The sequence below is a fragment of the Danio rerio genome, chromosome 21 (genome assembly GCF_052040795.2).
Source record: "Danio rerio strain M-AB ecotype USA chromosome 21, GRCz13ab, whole genome shotgun sequence".
In the NCBI taxonomy this organism is placed as follows: Eukaryota; Metazoa; Chordata; class Actinopteri; order Cypriniformes; family Danionidae; genus Danio; species Danio rerio.
The window spans coordinates 17168757-17188037 of record NC_141041.1 but is presented as its reverse complement, the minus strand read 5'-3'; the positions used below and the strand labels follow the sequence as shown (position 1 = coordinate 17188037).

General features: G+C 34.9%; 1 protein-coding gene and 1 long non-coding RNA gene across 8 annotated transcripts in view; one reads left to right on the top strand and one right to left on the bottom strand.

Annotated features, from left to right (window-relative positions):
• The window catches only part of LOC141379836 (uncharacterized), a 158645-nt gene that overhangs the window by 136856 nt on the left and 2508 nt on the right, over positions 1–19281 (bottom strand). For all 5 annotated transcript variants that reach the window (XR_015520159.2, XR_015520157.2, XR_015520156.2 and 2 more), the window contains 2 exons: positions 15216–15290; positions 14904–15108 (listed from right to left, as the gene is read on the bottom strand). This is a non-coding gene — a long non-coding RNA (uncharacterized LOC141379836). The remainder of the gene's footprint in view (positions 1–14903; positions 15109–15215; positions 15291–19281) is intronic.
• lhx5 (LIM homeobox 5) lies at positions 2511–18679 on the top strand. Of its 3 annotated transcripts, none has more exons than XR_015519423.1 (5): positions 2511–3015; positions 5508–5731; positions 8448–8725; positions 14951–16473; positions 16578–16878. XR_015519423.1 is itself a non-coding variant. In NM_131218.1 (5 exon segments), coding segments are annotated over 5 exon segments (1200 nt in total). In that variant the 5' UTR covers positions 2550–2842; the 3' UTR covers positions 18164–18679.

Below are 19281 nucleotides of genomic sequence, written 5' to 3'. Positions count from 1 at the left end.
GAATCTTATACCGGCCTGTGCCGGTGGATGAGCATACGACTTTCCCTGTATTTATTTTGCTCGTGTACGTGAGAAATTTAGATACGTCAAATATGTTAATTTTAATGCGGTTGTCTCTCCAGTAAATGGCTAGTTGTGTGTGTACAGAACAGATCTAAGCACTAAAAGATGAACTGACAACCGAATTCAGCAGCAATGTGTACGCGGCCTCAGAGCACAAAAGCCTCCCGCTGGTTTCAGCACCCTGGACAGTTCTCGAGTCTGTACAGGTGCTCTGGGTGTTCCGCTGCTCTTCGGTCTCTCTAGTTCACACAGCAGTGTGGCCTATTGACTAGATGTAGACGAATGGACTCTCAGTAGCCTGCTTCTAATCCCAAATGTTACATTACCCATGCATCAAATGAAAACGAGTTGGATAGGGCAATATAAAACTATATTGTTCGGAGTCACTTAAAATGAGATTTTAATGAGGTTTTGCGTTATTCTACTTCACATGTTTTGGTGCATATGTGTGTACGCACATCCTGTGAGCTGATTCGCTATTTAACCATAAAAGACTCGACAAGGTTAGGCCAGTCTGTTAATGGCTCTTCTGTCAGGGCGATTGTAAACAGATGGCACCTTTAATTTTAGCATTTAGCTATTTAAAAATATGCAAATGACTGGAAGTAGCCCAGGCGTGCATTTCACTCATATTTGCTTATTCGCGGAGGCTAACGTCGGGGGGAAAACTGAGGATTTCTTAAATGGGAAGTCAACAAAACAATACTTAGTGAGAAAATAAATAGCTTGCATCGCGAAGGGATTAGAAATGTAAGCGAAGCCAAACTCGCAGCCGTTGTTGCCTGCCAAGAGCAGCGGGGGTCCCGAAACTCGCCCTTGGCTCTCCTTTTCTCCAGCATGCAGCCCACCGGCATCCCCTGACTCCCAATATTACCAAACGCTATTTAGTCACTGCTTAAACCCTGCATGTTGTAAAGGGATTATTAATTTCAGCGGATGAACAGATTAGATAGATAGATAGATAGATAGATAGATAGATAGATAGATAGATAGATAGATAGATAGATAGATAGATAGATAGATAGATAGATAGATAGATAGATAGATAGATAGATAGATAGATAGATAGATAGATAGATAGATAGATAGATAGATAGATATCACAGATTTTTTATTTAACATATTTCTTATTTAAATTGGGATTATTAAAAAATACAAATAATATTAGAATAATAAATGCTTGTTATTGATTTTATTATCATTATTATTATTGTTGTTATTCTCTTTTTTGTCGTTGTTGTTTTAAACAGTCCCAAACACAAATTGTATTTAACAATAGGCAGAGCATTGGTTACGGTGTTTGCGCTCGCTTTCTAATCCGATACACTAACACAACTGCAAACTATGTGCTATTGTTTACATGGAGAGAGGGAAGCAGGTAGACAGACCACGGGTGGCCTGATCCGGATTTATTCCAGTGATCAGACATGCCTGTGGCTTACAGAAACAGCGAAAACACAGCGCTCTGACAAAACGCCTCAGTGATACTTACGAACAACATTTAATGCCAATGCATGGAGAAATATTTGTTCAAAAGGAAGAAAAATAATAGTGCGCTTAAGCTGCAGTTATTTTGCGTTTAATAAATTAATACTTTCGGGAAATCAAATGCAAATAGGCCTATACGCATTGACTTTTAGTCTTAAAAATAAAAATAAATGATGGAATTTTAAGTGATTATCTTTAAAGACACAATTTAAAGCTAAACAAAAATCCTGAATTCAGTCTCTAATTCGCTGGAATAAATTAGCTACGCAATGTTTGCATTTCCACAGCTAACAAAATGATTACCTGGGTAAATATTTAAAATCCCTTCGATTTGTGGCTACTTTGTCAAACCGCTGGGCGATCCGGTTCTCGCTATTGATGCGAGCCAGTATCTTAATCCAGTGCATTTCCCTGTAAATAGCTTTATGCATGAGAAAAGAACGGGATCCCCCACCGCGCGCACAGATCGCTCCTTCAGAATTAAGACGCAGCGATGGCTGTTTGGATTTTCTACACTTAAGACGTCAAGCAAAAAGATGTTAAAACCTAAATAAATGTCGAAATATATTTACTAAAGTAATTAATAGTTTATTGCCTTCTATTAGCCACTGCCACGCTTAAATATTGCAATAGTTACATACAAAATAAATAAATAGGCTACTGAAAAATCAGCAGGCTACTGACACATTTTAAAATCATCTGAAGTCTACGGAAAAAAGGTTTTAGTCCACAAGCATGTGCTGTCCAGGATTCAGTAGCACCAAAATTCGGTAAAGAGGAAAAACAACATGACGAAGAAATAATTACCAATGCCAAGGTAGAACTTTGGAAGCAATCTGAGAGTCCCAATATTTAAACGCATTGCCATGGCAACTCGTCCGTGATTGGCCACCACGGCGTAAGTACAAGAGAAAACGTCATCAAATCTGAATACGGATGCGAGAGGCTCCCGCGAACTGGAACAGAGTGATGCAAAAAGTGTCGGTGAGGTGAGTGGACACGAGCAGGTGGATCGAGGACAACTTGGAAAAGTCAAAACTCTGCGCTACAAGTATATTTATGTTCTGATTTGCTGGATATCTGGAAAACGACAGGTATAATGCATAACAATCACGTCCGGAGTGTTTACCACTAGGCGTGGTGGGGACTCATTGTCAAGACGGAACATTTGCTCTGCTGTTGCCTCCCTCTCCAAGAAGCCAAGACGTTGCTCCGCACCGATTCGTGTGGCCCCAATCTGAGGCGCGGTGCCCGTTTGGGAAGGTCGGCTCTCGGTCCCCTCCAGGGCGGAATGATGGTGCACTGCGCGGGGTGTGAGAGGCCCATTCTGGATCGGTTCCTCTTAAACGTTCTGGACCGCGCATGGCACGCCAAGTGTGTCCAATGCTGCGAGTGTAACTGCAACCTGACCGAAAAATGTTTCTCCAGGGATGGAAAGCTCTATTGCAAAATTGACTTTTTCAGGTAAGACGCGAAGCTGCTTGCATTCTGGCTGCATCACCTCGTCAAACTTCTGGACTAATCCTCATTTGAAGAATGTGTCATGTAGGATTTACCTACTCTTGTTTTCCTCTTATGCGGATGAGTCTCAATTTGTGGATTAACCTGCCTAAAATGTCTAATGTTCTGTTAAACCTTTGATCCTCCGTCGTTCATTAATAGCTTTTGATTGTTGAGCCATTCAGTGCTTTTTGTATTCACACGCTTACGGCTTGAGAATTACTCTTGAAAAACTGATTGAGGCGAGAAAAATAATCTGTCAGTGAAATAACTGCTTATACTCCAAAACGCATTTTGTTGCGCGCCGTCATTATTATTATTATTATTATTATTATTATTATTATTATTATTATTATTATTATTATTAGGCATTCGAACAAAACATGTTTCTAAAAGGTTGTTTTCGTGGCAATGCATCAAATTAAGCATTCTGGGTCCCCAAATAAATCCTGCAGTGAACAGTTCCGAAAAATACATGTTGTCCAGTGGAATAAAACGGTTTAAAAAGACCCTCTAGTTCAATAGAAAGGTTCAATAGGTGTTAATGGTTTTTCAAGGAACCATTAATGCAAATAAAGAACCTTTATATCTAAGAGGCCTTTTTCTAGATTAATATTAAATAAAACGAGCTTCAATAAAACCAGCTATCTTATATATCTGGAAATAGGCTATAAACAAAATATTCAGCGAAAAAAAAATACATTCACAGTATACAAATAATATAGATTAATTTTAGAAACAATTTAAAATCAGATATTCTCCAAATTAATGGATTTAAATAGCGTAATTATTTAAAACGTTTTCCCCAAAGGTTAAAATTAATAAAAAGGTCCGACATTTTATATCGATTTCCATTATTACAAAAATTGTATAAACACCAGCCTTCTTAAATTACCAAGCATACATTTATAATACAAATATGCACTAATTTTCAAAAAGATTAAAATCCACAAAACACCTGTGTTGCGCACCTGTAATGATATTGTTGTAGTCTGAGAACAGGCCGCTTATTTACCTTTATTAGTCCTTAATATCTCTAAATGAGTTCTGTCATGTTTTCTTCTAGTTTACATTTCCATGAGCTATTTAATGTCATCCAGTGTTTAAGCTTTCATATGTGCCATTGTTATCCCAAACGGCCTTGACCATCACGTTCTATGGGGCCCATCCAGCTCTGCGCTTGAATGTGGAGCCATTAGTGGGGCGAAACAGTAATCACCCGTAATGCGTCCATTTGTTGTGTAAGTAGTGTTATGGCCTTTCACTGGGAGAGATGCATTTGAAAAGCGCGAGAGCGACTCGATACCATAACAAATGGGGGAAGATTTAGTACATTAGTGTTAAAATAAACCCGAGGGGAGAAACAGAAGGGAGTAGTGCGCTCGACGTGCCTCACAACCACGACCGGCCTGTATACCTGGTCTTTCTCGTCTCATTGTCATTGAAATATAAATTGAACAAACTGCGGTATTATTTCTGCCTTTTTTCTTTTTTAGTGTAGGCGCAGATTAACAAATGCGAAAACGTGTAATTGACGGATTATCTCTCATTTCGTAGGCTGAATGAATGAATACAAGTAAAGCAGGTTATATATGCACAGATGTGTAAATAAACACCCTTTGTCGTTTGTTAGGACAACTCATGCTAAAATGCAGTTAGTAAGTTAGCTAACTAAATTTAGATTTTGGTATCTTAAAATAGTCTATCGCTTCATTTAGAGCACACCACCTGCCAATACCTACAAAATTATTGATAGTATTTATCATTTTTTTAACTAAAATGCAACAAATACCCGTTGTGCACATTATATAAAAATGTATGCATATTTATGTGTTTACATAATTGTTATTTAAATTGCTAAAATTATTTTACGCCATAATATTACAATCACTATATCACATATCTTGAATTGCAGAAATTTTATATGTACAGAATCAACAATGTACTGTACAGTGCACATAATGCACAAAATACACACTACAATCTTAAGACAGGCATTTATGGTTCCATATCCTCCATTAAATGCTCAAGATGTTCTTCATATTGTACTAAATATATTTTTGATTATATATAAAAATAAGAAAATGAAAAACGTTTCACTGAAAGATTCCTTGGGGTACAAAAATAGTTCTTCTATGACACCCTCTTTTGGTTTTTATTCTTATGCGAAAAATGCAGATGATTAAACATCAACACATAGCTAATGCACATAATGCATAGGGCTGTTGTATTCTTGTTATAGGCCTCAGCTATCAACTAATTCGCAGAATGTTTTTATGTATTCGCTTAAAAATATTTCCCGAAATTAACAATTCCTGACTGTATATATGCATAATAGCCACTTGATCGCAGTATTATCAATGTCCATTACATATATTTTTTTGTGTTGATAAATTGGATTTGTTCTTTTCCTTTAATATTTGGTTTTGTATTTTGATCCGCATGTCGTCCTGCAGGCGTTTTGGTACGAAATGTGCGGGCTGCTTGCAGGGAATTTCGCCCAGCGATCTCGTGCGAAGAGCGCGCAGCAAGGTGTTTCATCTCAACTGTTTCACGTGCATGGTGTGCAACAAACAGCTGTCCACGGGCGAGGAGCTCTACGTCATTGACGAAAACAAATTTGTGTGTAAAGAGGACTACCTGAGCGCGAGCGCCATCAAAGAGGTCAATTTAAACTCAGGTGAGAGAGACGACTGCAGCTGAACGTTTAATAGTGTGTGTGTGTGTGTGTGTGTGTGTGTGTGTGTGTGTGTGTGTGTGTGTGTGTGTGTGTGTGTGTGTGTGTGTGTGTGTGTGTGTGAGAGAGAGAGAGAGAGAGAGAGAGAGAGAGAGAGAGAGAGAGAGAGAGAGAGAGAGAGAGAGAGAGAGAGAGAGAGAGAGAGATGGAGTGAAGGTTTTCACCTCTTTGAAAGTGTTTGGATTATGACCCAATGACGTGGCGCATCATCATTATTCTGATTTATTTATAGGCTACATTTAAATGATAATTCATACAAAATTTCTAAATTAACAATAACATGATTTAGGTTTTCGATATTTTTAAAATGTCTATGTTGTGTAAAAGTTACATTTTGACAAACAAAATGTACTTTAATAGTAGTATAGTAGGCTACAGTATTCAAATTTCACCATCAACATTTTTCGTTTCCTGTAAAAACAGAAACAATTTGTTTTGAATATGATTAGTCATATCAATGTCAATAGCAGGAAGCCATTTTGAGTCATGTGATATGAAATCTATAAAACAGAAAGACCGCAACTAATTCAAGGTCATTACATTATTATTGAATTTTTTTATAAAAAAAAGTCAAACTTGAAAGTCATATTGTTTGTAATGAAAAAAATATTTTATTGGGATTTTATGGCTTTTTAAATTACTTTTCACTTACAGTTTCTTTGGGGAACCAAAAGGATTCTTTAATATGGCATCATTTCAGAGTCAACCCATTTTGGTTGCTTCATTTCTATGAGTTTAATATTGAAAATTAAGGTTTGGAAACATAAAATACCAACATTGCTTCCCAGTGATGGACTAGAGCTGGAAGGGCATCCGCTACGTAAAACATATGCTGGACAAGTTGGCAGTTCATTCCACTGTGGCGTCCCCTGATTGATAAAGGGACTAAGCCGAAAAGAAAATGAATGAAATGAAAATACTAATATTGACATTTACGCTATGACAATAATTATCCAATAAATTTTATTTATTTAATTTTTTTACGTATCTATTTATAGTTTTGCACAAATTGTAGCCAACAATCAAAATACATTTTTATTGTTTTTTATCTATTTATTTACGATATGTCTAAGGTTAAGAAGTTCTTGTTATTAACGTTAAAGGGAAATCCTTTATTTTAAAAAAATCTCATTAACGTGAGCATTTTGTTTGTTGTCAACTCAGAAATGCATTGTCTCTATATCGTTTTAAGACGTTAATGCAAATGAACAGACTCCGTGTACAGTATTCAAATGTAAAATCTATTGAAAGAAAACGAGTAGCTCAATTCAAAGATGTGTTGCTTCACTATTTACGCGTGTCCCCGTGACTGTGATGCTCACGAGTGTTCAGAAGCGCAGGACAGGCTGTTTGTTTCCCAACACACAGATGACATCATTATCGCCTTCACTTGTGGGTCAGTGCTAGTCCAATTAATTTAACAGCGACTGAGTGGTTCGTCCAGTCGATGTAAAAGGAACGTACAACACTCCCGATTCATTAACGCAGCAGCAAATGGCCTTTTGAAATCGGTGGTGTGCTATTTTAACACCAACTCTGAGTTTCAATGCACATGCCTTGAAGATAGGTCTCAAAAATAACGATTCTTTTCGCGTTCTCTTTAATTGATCATGCAAATACTATTGTTATTTATTAATAATATTGAGCTCGTGTTTAATTTTAGAATAACCAGCTGTCGGATTTTGAAACAGCAACTGAACAGGAATGGTTAAAATGATTGCAAGATAGTTCATGTCGGTGAATATAAAACAGTAAATCCATTTTTCATAGCAATCTGAGGACTCTTTTGGTTTGATGGTGTCCACCTATGGAAAAGTGTCCATAACTCATTCTCCTCAGCCCATGCGTTCTTGTCAGATAAACGTCTGTAGTCGTATATCCCCGTTCCTCAGACAATGACAAGCTGTTATCAAGCACAGCAGCCTGTCCCAAGAGACAACCAGACTTAATTCCTCCGATATTTTGCTGAAGTGATTCACGTTTAGACCTCAGCTTGTTTTCTCCTTTGTTTCTTTCATTCTGTTTCTATTCATAATTTTCTTTTTCTGGCGTGTTGTAAGCTAGATAGGTCTTGGGTTGGTTTCAATGTATGCGTGTTGCAAACTTTGATTAATTAAACCAGTTAAGAACTTTTTAAATTAATAAATTAGGTTTACAAGGGTAGGAAACAAGCTCAGACATTTTCTTCTAAACAATTTCTCAGGCTCCTGTGTGTAGGTTCAATAATTACAATTTTATGGCAAAGTTTCAATTTTCATAGCCTTTAAAAGGAAATAACGAAACATAGGAGGCTGAGAAAAAAAAATATTTATTACATAATTTAGGCTATTAATCTTTTTATTGATCGTTTCTCAAAATATGATACTTGATACTCATAGGCCTACATTAACAACAAAAGTTGTATTTGATGGTGTTTTAATTAACTTGAACGAATTATTTAGAAGATTTATTTGTTTATCTTGTTAACTAGTACAGTTACTTTTACATTTTACATTTTACTTTTATAGTATTATTATTATTAGCCTATTTGTAACGTCTGTGTTCTCATATATATATATATATATATATATATATATATATATATATATATATATATATATATATATATATATTGGAATGTGTGTAATAAATGCCTCATTGGTTCTTTATCATACCACAGTGTCGTCGTGTACAGACCGGAGTTTATCGCCTGATCTTCCGGATCAAATCCAGGACGACACGAAGGAGACGGACAATTCCACATCTTCAGATAAAGACACTAACAACAACGAAAACGAGGAGCAAAACTCGTGCACGAAACGGCGAGGCCCGCGCACCACCATCAAGGCCAAACAGCTGGAGACTCTGAAAGCCGCGTTCGTGGCCACGCCGAAACCCACGCGACACATCCGCGAGCAACTCGCGCAGGAGACAGGCCTTAACATGCGGGTGATTCAGGTGAGAACAACGCACTTGTTTATCAAGCCTACAAGACATGGATTTATTCTGATAAGTGGTTTAATAAGTAGGGAGTATTAATCGTTCTAATAAACAAAGTAACCATTTATGTAGCCTAACACCCTGTTATGCGTGTTAAAAATAAATAAATAAATAAAATAAATAAATTGGCAATTACTGTCACTGAACTCAAGGGCAATTTGAAACTAACCTAAAAATTTAAAGTAAAAAAAGAAAGAAAGGAAAAAAAACATTTTATGAACTGCATGCTAAATCACTATTTTGTAATATAAACTGCAGTACACTTCAATGCAGGCAACATGTATAAAAATGTTGAGCATTATTTTATTAATTGTAAACTAATCTCACATCTTTCTTTCATCTATGTTGGCATAAAAGTCATCTATTGCTTTTTAGCATTTCATCTCTATCCAGAACAGTTTTTTTCAACTGCAATTACATACTCATTAAAACTTTCAGTTATTTTTAGAGCATCCACATGAAGTTATTGGATGTGTGTATCAACACACACAAACCCTCTCTGTCCATCCATGGCAATGAAAAAAATCATAAAAAATGGAGGGGACCCATGTGGGATTTTGAAAAGTGGGGGAACATGTTCCCCTTTGTGCCTAGTAGAAGTTGTGCCCCTGATAGTATATGTACTATATCAATTATTTGTGTGTGTGTGTGTGTGTGTGTTACATATGTAGTATATGATGTTTTTTATGCATAAAATATGAAAAATACAAATATAGGTTGTAATTTTCACAGTTGTAAAGCAGCTAATTAAAGTTGATAATGGATTTGTATCAGGTAGCAGGACCTGATAAAAAAAAAAGATAATTCAGCTGCATGATAGCCTTGTCAACTCCTGCTGAGAAACATGAAGGTGAAAAAGAGTTGGCTCAGAAAGCAATTAAAGACAACCATTTCCACAGAAAATATCTTCGTTTATAAAATCCGCAAACGTTTTATAAAGTGAAATTTAATACATGTGTGTATATAAATATACGTGCAGTACATTAAAATTCTACATTTTTACAGGGATTTACAGAAGACAACTGCCATTTAATAATATTATATACTCTTGTTAGAAAAATATAAAACAATCATCATTTCATGACTTACTTATAAGATAATTAATGATCACAATATAAGCCCAACATGCTTGTTTACTTTTTCACTATATTAGATATTGCATTGGGACACAAATGGGATTTTGAAAAGTCAGGGGAACATGTTTCCTCACACCGGTTCCCAGTAAAAGTTACACCCCTGATAGTATACGCTTTATATCAATTCTTTGTGTTTTTGTGTGTGTGTGTGTGTGTGTGTTTGTGTGTGTGTGTGTGTAACATACATAGTATATATGGTGTCTTTTATCTGTAAAACATGACAACATACAAATATAGGTTGTAATTTTCACAGTTGTAAAGCAGCTATTTAAAGTCTATAATGTATTTGTATCAGGTAGCAGGACCTGATCAAAAAAAATTAATCTACGTGTGTATATAAATATACGTGTAGTACATGTAAAGTCTACATTTTACAGGGATTAACAGAAGACAACTGCCATTTATTAATACTATATCATATACTAATAATCTTGTTAGACAACTATAAAACAATAATCATTTCATAACTGACTTAGACTGTATAGACTGTAATTAATGATCACATTATAAGCCCAACATGCTCATTTACTTTTCCACTACATTAGATTTTGCTCATATGTCAGTAAAAAGTTTAATCATTGGAAATATAATATAGTTTGATCAAACAAACAACTATAAATCATAAATCCAGAGAAACTGAGGAGTAATTGTACTTTTTTCCACATCTGCAGTGAAGTAATTTTGTTTTTTAATATTCCTTTAAACTGCTGATGACATTTTTTTCTAAATGTATAATAAATATTTTTGGCAAAATATTTAAAAAGGTGGCATGCTGTCATGTTTATATTCATTTCAAACAACACAATATCAATAATTCAAGGTAAAAACAGTTAAATAAAAAGCAATATTCGCTGTAATAATGTGAGTTTCAGTAACTAAAATGGAAACAATTACCAATAACCAATTGTCATTTGTTGCAAACATAGATACAGTTCTCAATGACAACATTTTCATTAGAAATCTGGAAGGAAATCTTATATACACAGTGCTCCGCATATATAAGCACACCCCTCTCAAATCTATCTTTTAAATTCATATTTTTAGTAGGAAGCTTTACAGTATTATATTTGTGCATATACATTAGATTAGTCAGTTCTGACATCAAATCTGGATCTTATCTAACAAAATAACTTACGATAACGATACAAAAACTAGTGCACCCAAATTCATGTTACAGAAAAAACATTAAATACAAATTTAAAAAAAAGGAAAAATCTAGAAGCAAAAAATTAGAAAAATTAGCTTTTGAAAAGTTGTATTGTTTTTTTTTTTTCATTTTTATTTTTGTTTAAATTTAATTGTATTATCTTTCAATTTCTAAATATGTTTGATGACTATATTTGATATACTAATTTTATATATACTATATTTATATTTACTATATTTAATGACTAATATTATTTTAATAAATATATATGTTTAATAAATCTGTTTTGTTCAAATGCACAAAAATACATTGTCTATATTCACTGAGAAATGGATAAACATGTTCATTTTCAAAATGGGGTGTACTCAAATATGCTGAGCACTGTATAAGATATAGAAGCGATACGTAAAATAACAGATACAATACAAAATAAAAGCGTTTTCAAATAAATGGTTGCTTAATTTAGCAAAAACACAGCATCTTTTACATGCATTTGGTAAAATATTAGCACTTCATAAAGTTTATATAAAAATAACAAATATTCAATTAGGATTTTCTTTTATCAGTTTCTTAAAAAGCCCAATGTCTTCAATATCTACATGAAGCTTATTCATGATCTCTAACTAACTGATCTCTGACTAAACTTCTGTGTATAAACTCAAGCACGCAGCTCATCTTCACATGTCTGTGTCGTCATCAAGAAAAATCGCAACCCTCTCTGAATCTCAGCAAGGCTGAGTGCTTTGTTTCTGAGCCAAAATGGAGACGGCCTTTGCCACACGTCCCCGTTCATTTGTTATGTGTTAAATGTGGATTGCGCTCTGCGCGGGGAGCCCTCCGGAGCCATGCCGGTTCAGCAGCATGTGTGTGTAATCCCTAAGCAACGCTCACTCAGGAGGAGGCAAAACATTTCCATAAAAATGTACCAAACAGTTAGCCGATTGTTCTCAATAAGCAGGTGTTGCCTTTGCTGAGCATGGAGAGGAATGCTTAAGTGGTTTTAGGTAGAGAACATGTTTTGTCTCTCTAACACTCTGGGTATAGTCAGTCTCTCGCTCTTTTTCTCTTTTCGTGCAGGCAGGATTGTGCCTTCAACCGTTGTTAGCATATATTACGCGGTGGCAATGCAGATTCAGGCATGAATGTGTTACATTGTACCATCATGCATAACAATATCACCTTATGTCAGATTTTTCATATCATCATCTTCTCTTTGTTCCAGCTGCTTGTATGACAGCGGTGTGAAAAACAGGGCCCTCATGGTGTTTGCTTGTGATTGCTTTGAATAAAATGTTATATCTGAGTTCCACCAGCACAGTGGTGTGTCAGATTATCTTGGTCTTAGTGAAAGATTGAAACAATGTTCTGCGGTGATGAGTCTGATATTGTATCTGTCACACGCTGGTATATCAGGTCTGTTTGTTATGAACTGGCCGTGTCGTGATCAAACGATATTTGTCAGTATCGCAGTGACTCACAAATTATGCGTGTGCATGACCAAAGATGAAGGACTGGTGAAATTATCACAGCATATTCATTTTTATATACCATAGGAATCTATTGCATTGTACTTTGGCAAGGTTTAATAATTCAGGGTTGATCGATGATTATGTGTTAGCTCTTTTGGTAATAATTTGAGCTGTAGGATAAACATGATCAGAGATTATATGTTTATTCTTCTTATAGATTTAGACAAGGTTTGGTGGAAAACTTACATGGTTAGCTTTGGTATAATTTCATTCTCGTGATATTCAGTTAATTTGGTCAGTTTCTAACTTACAATATATGATGACATTAGAAATATACTGTAGCAATGTTTCAGATGATAACTGACCAGAGAAACACTTAGGGTGTAAGTTTTCCAGGTTAAGATGTTTATGTGTATCTTAGAGCAGATGTGTTGCCAGGTACATTATAGCAAAAGCAGTGCTGTTGATTGTACATCACAAAGAGCTGGTTTTCTTTAGATGTATACTCTTTTGTATGAAAAAAAATTCCAGCAATTGTTTGAACTGAATTTCACTGTATGGACACAAATAGTACGTATTCAGTTCCTATTACGTTTTTAGGAATCCTATCGTGAAACATTATTGACACTGACTACGATAAAATATTTTTTAAGTCACAAAAATGTTCAAAAGACATGTAATAAACCCCAGCAACTCTCCTGGGTCTTTCCAAAGAGTATTTCCATGAATGCCCTATAAAGGGTTAATCTAGGGGGTCTGGGGACCCCAGGGGTCCTAAGGGAGTGCTTAAGGGTCAATGGCAATGTTTTGAGAAAAACATTTTAAAAAACATAAAAATGCAATTATTTATAAATTTTTTTTAAAATATGTAAATAAATATTGTAATAAGATAAATAAACACATATGGTATAATATAAAACAAATACAATTAAAAAATCTTAAATAAGATTCAAATAAATTATCCATAATATTATTCAAAATTAAATTCTCTTAAAATATGTAAATATATATTGTATAAAGACAAATAAACACTTATAGTATGATAAAAAATAAATTCAATTAAAAAATAATAAACAAGAATTAAATAAATGATCCAAAATATTATTAAAATAAAAAAGCTTGATTAAAAAAGAAAAAAATCTTATTAAATTTAATTGAATATAATTGAATTAGATTATTATTAATATTTAACTTGATTAATATTAATAAATATTAATAAACATTTAATAATAATTTTTCTGGCATGCTGTATGCTAGATAGATTTTGGGTTGGTTTCAATGTATGCGTGTTGCATACTTTGATCAATTAATTAACATTATATACATATACATTTGAAGTCAGAATAATTAGCCCTCTTCGATTTTTTTTTTATTTTATTTTCCAAATGACGTTTAACAGAGCAAGGACATTTTCACAGTATGTCTGATAATATTTTTTCTTCTCAAGAAAGTCTTATTTGTTTTATTTCGGCTAAAATAAAAGCAGTTTAGAATATTTTATGAACCATTTTAGGGACAAAATTATTAGCCCCTTTAAGCTATATTTTTTCTCGATATTCTACAGAACAAACCACTGTTATACAATAGCTTGCCTAATTCCCCTAACCTGCCTAGTAACCTTAATTAACCAAGTTAAGCCTTTAAATGTCACTTTAGGCTGTATAGAAGTGTCTTGAAAAATATCTAGTCAAAAATTATTTACAGCCATCATGGAAAAGATAAAATAAATCAGTTATTAGAAATGAGTTATTAAAATTATTGTTTAGAAATCTTCTCTCTTTTAAACAGATATTGGGGAAAAAATAAACAAGCAGTCAAATAATTTAGGGGGGCTAATAATTTTGACTTCAACTGTATGTGTGTGTATATATATATATATATATATATATATATATATATATATATATATATATATATATATATATATAGTTGAAGTCAGAATTATTAGGGCCCCTTTGCATTTTTTTCTCAAATATTTCCCCAATGATGTTTAATAGAGCAAGAAAATTTTCACAGTATGTCTGATAATACTTTTTCTTCTGGAGAAAGTCTTATTTGTTTTATTTTGGCTAGAATAAAAGCAGTTTAAAATTTTTTTAAAAACATTTTAAGGTCAAAATTATTAGCCCTTTAAACCTATATATTTTTTCGATAGTCAACAATGTAAATGCCTTTGAAAATTGTTGTGCCTTTGTGCTGGGGTGATCTTACATGAGGGTCTGTGAAATCTAACATATTGAAAACCTCTGCTTTAACATCAACTCTAGATTATGTTTAACTATTGTACATAGTGTAATTAATTACCAAGAAATCAGCAGAAAACTGATTGTGCAATGTAATCCCCCTTCTAAATGTAAACATGAAGAGTACAAATACTCACATACCTCAGTATGGCGGTTAAACAGTGTATAATTGTGGCTTTGCCTTATAGGTGTGGTTTCAAAACCGGCGGTCTAAAGAACGTAGAATGAAGCAGCTCAGTGCTCTCGGTGCTCGACGACATGCTTTCTTCAGGGGACCACGAAGAATGAGGCCTCTCGGAGGAAGACTAGAGGACCCCGACATAATGGGCCCTGGAGGATACAGCTACTACGGAGGTACATAAACACAAAGCATGTTTTCACAACACACTAATAAACAGTAATGGGTTTAGTCCTTCAAACACATATGCTGAATCTTCAGGGCTTTTCCCTTACCTTGAAGGCACAAAGCAGTTTCTCTTGCAGTAAAAAGGATGCTTCAGAAGGTTGGATCATCTCTTTATTGCAGAGCTGTGAGAATTAAAACACATTAGAGGTCACTGGAGTGTTAGACATTGCATCTCTATCACAAGTCCAGAGAAATTTGAATGGGGTATATGCCGAAGCATGCTAATAGGACTTTTAATTTGCCATTACCTGGGTTAAGCGCTTCCGGCAAATTGAATGCCAATGCAAAATCCGGTGCGTTTAAGGTCTGTTTTCTTTAAAAATCCGCGATCTCCACCAGCTGAGTGATATCCGATTTAAAGTGGGTCTCAGATTGTACAAGAAGCACTGCATTTAATTAAATTTCCCCCGCCATATCTTTATTATATGAGTATTTATTTTATGCCAGTATGTTCAATGGAGCTTCTGCGTTAGCCTGCCGATTCTGACGGGCGCATGCAAGTAAACGGCTTTTTGTCTCGTTTTAAGCTTGAGCAACTAAATAAATGCTAAAGTTTATTTAACTGAATGTATTTTAATGACATTACAACATCGATGATGTATAAGTAACCATATAAAATGAGAAAAAGTTCACAATAACAGGTCACCGGAAGTGTATCAGCATGGGAACAGCACTAGCTCGGCATATGCCCTACTGTATAGCTGTTGTGTGGAGATCCAACATGGTCACTTCCATTCATTTTTTTTTTTAACACACCAAATATCTCACATAATAACTAATCTTAGCAAGTAGTGCTGGACAATTTATCATTTCAGAATCGATATCACAATGTGTGAACATGCAATAGTCTCATTGCAGGATTAGCAATGTCAAGTTTGGATTCTAGTTGATGAGGACCACGGTTTCAGAACATGTGATATATTGGGTCATCGCAAAGTTTAACCTTAAGATAGAGTGAAAGATTCTCATTTTATTTTATTTTTATAAGTGACTAACTGACTCTACTTAAAAAATATGAGTAAAAACTTGGAACTGTTAAACTAAACTTTATTTTTATAATTACGCACTCAGATCATTTACTTGATATTTTTAAGGCAATGTGTTTTTTACTCCTTTTTTAAAGCTTTTTAGGTTATCAAAAAAAGCAACAGTTTTACTCAAATAATATTTTAAGTAAGGTCAACTAATAACTTTAAAATCAACAGTTTTACTAAATTTTTAAGTACAGTCAACTAAATGCTTTAAAAAGCAACAGTTTTACTACATTTTTTAAAGCAAGGTCAACTAATCACTTTAAAACCAACAGTTTTACAAAAAAATAAAGTAAGGTCAACTAATAACTGTAAAAGCAAGTTTTACTCAGTTTTTTTTTTTAAAGTAAGATTAACTAATAGCTTTAAAAGCGACAGTTTTACTCAATTTTTTAATTAAGGTCAACTAATCTCTTTAAAAAGCAACAGTTTTATTCTTTTTTTTTAAAGTAAAGTCAACTAATCACTTTAAAAGCAACACTTTTACAAATTTATTTAAATACAGTCAACTAATTGCTTTAAAAGAAACAGTCTTGCTCAATTTTTTTAAAGTCAACTAATCGCTTTAAAAGCAACAGTTTTACTTAATTTTTTTAGTAAAGTCAACAGATTGCTTTACACGCAACAACTTTACTCAATCTTTTAAAGTAAAATCAACAAATCATTTTTATGCAAAAAATTAAATCAGGATAATGACTAGACTTTAAAAAAATGATATCGCTTAACTGTGTCTTCTTTTTGACCGACTAACTTCTAATTCAAATCATTAAAAAAAAAAAAAAGACATCTTACATTTACATCAAATCTACTCCGTTGTCAAATTTGCATACTATTCATTCAGCAATGGTCATGATGTGATGTATCAATCTTCTACTAGCCACACGTCTTCACACGATTTGACCTCCCTGAGCAGAGTTTACCAAACTTGAAATTAGGGATGCTAAATAAATGCGAAACAACATTTGCACAAGCAGGCATAACAGGTTACCAGCAGTCAATTGTCGTGCAGGAATAGCAGACAGCGAAACCAAAAGTGTAAATACAGACTATTCTATAATTAATTTTAAAAATGCATTTAAATCCCTACATGGAGTGCACATTTCTAAAGCAAAAAGCTTTCCGTAAATGGAAATATGGATATACATACTGATCTCTGGAGGTCTGCCATTGATGATTCGACTATCTATCACTCAGCGAGCAAGTGGCGTTTCTTTACGGTAATATGTCTTTTGATGATTGATTAGCACATTAAAGTATCACAACTGCAGGAAAAAAATAATGGAATTGGGGAGGAATGTTAATGACTTTCTGTAGCACTAATTATATAGGCCATTCGCAAAGGTATGACGGAGATCGAATATGAATACGTCAGTAAAAATGAACAAGCTCTCCTCAGATTTCCACCTTTATTTACATCCTCTTTCATAAGACCATTTTCATTCATTAAAGTACTTTTACACGCTCATAATAAATCTTTTGGTCCTCTCCAGATGAAATTAGGCATCAAATAAAAGTGTTGCTTCTTTAGAATTAATTAAATGTCAACTTAAAAACACAATCTTTGTCTTGAATACTCCTGATTGAACTCTGATTTTCTCCCCGCAGAATACCAAGGTGACTATTACGGCCCAGTGGTCAACTATGATTTCTTCCCTCACGGACCCCCTTCCTCACAGGCACACTCTCCAGCTGAATCCCCTTATCTTCTCAGCTCGGGTTCAGGAGCCCTGGAGGGTGGCCCGGTCTCTGCTCACCACCCCTCAGATGACCAAAGGTTCACGGACATGATATCCCATGCAGACACCCCTAGTCCCGAACCAGGCATGACTGGACCTCTCCATTCCAATCCACAGGGGGAAGGTGGATTCACAGGGAGTCCACCCTTCCCCCTGGCCAACAATACCAGTTACAGCGGCCCAATGTCCCATCCTGGTCAAGAGATGGGGGAGAACACTGTTTGGTAGGACAGAGACAATAAGACTCTATGGACACAGAGGGGATTCCAACCTAACCAGTCTACCTTAGTGGTCTACCAAGGGAGGGCTTATTGGCTGTTCATGGACCAGAACACACCAACATTTGGACCATAAACCTGAGAGATGGACTGACATCATGTGCTCTCTCTTGCAGTTTAGGTTCTGCTATCAAAGGATGTGTATTGTCAGTGGTCACCCTGGTTTGAGTGCGTTCGCAAAGGTTTATTACGATTACATCACAATCAAGATGTTTGTCTGAGGGATTTTTCTACTGCTTTGACTTACTCATTAGCAACCACATCTGATGGTCAGAAGTGAGCTAGTACTTAAAGGCAAATCCATTTTCATCCGTCTGTTGGCTTCAGTTTCTTTCTTTTCCAAGACACAGAGGCTCGGTTGGTTCAAATGTTTTCTTTTCTGTCTTACAACAGGTCCATTTGTAACATATTTGGTTCATTCATTAACTGACGAATTGGTTCATTAAACATTTCAATGAACACCCAGCATACCTGCGTTCTGATGAATCTTTGGTTGTCATAACATGTTTTGGTCTAATTAAATATCTGAGACAGAATTGGCTTGGAGGTTCAACGAATCAAATATTACAACCACACTGCTGTGTAGCCTTAAAGGGATAGTTTATACAAAGATGACAATTCTGCCATCATTTACTCAATCTTCACTTGTTTAAAACCTGTTTGAGTTTCATCTGTTTTCCACAAAAGGAATTTCAATGTGGTCCCATGGCCCATGAACCTGCTTGTTATCAAACTATTTCGTAACTGTGACAAGAAGTAATTCAATCATAACTTCATGTTAAAACAGCTATCATAACATTATTCATTGATATGTGGCTCTTTCTGGATTCTCGGGAGCTATAGAAATTAAAAATGTGAAACAGAAAATTCATTTGGAACCATTGTTTTTGTTTACATCCCCCAAAATGGTCTATAGTATCCCCAGTGGCGTAGCGCAAAATGCGGAGGCCCCCCTGCAGGGATCACCGACGGGGCCCCCAGTTGAGGGGGGGGGGGGGGGTGGTGGTGGAATATACACATAGATATACACAAATACACATATGTCTATGATCGGGAGTTTTCCTGGAT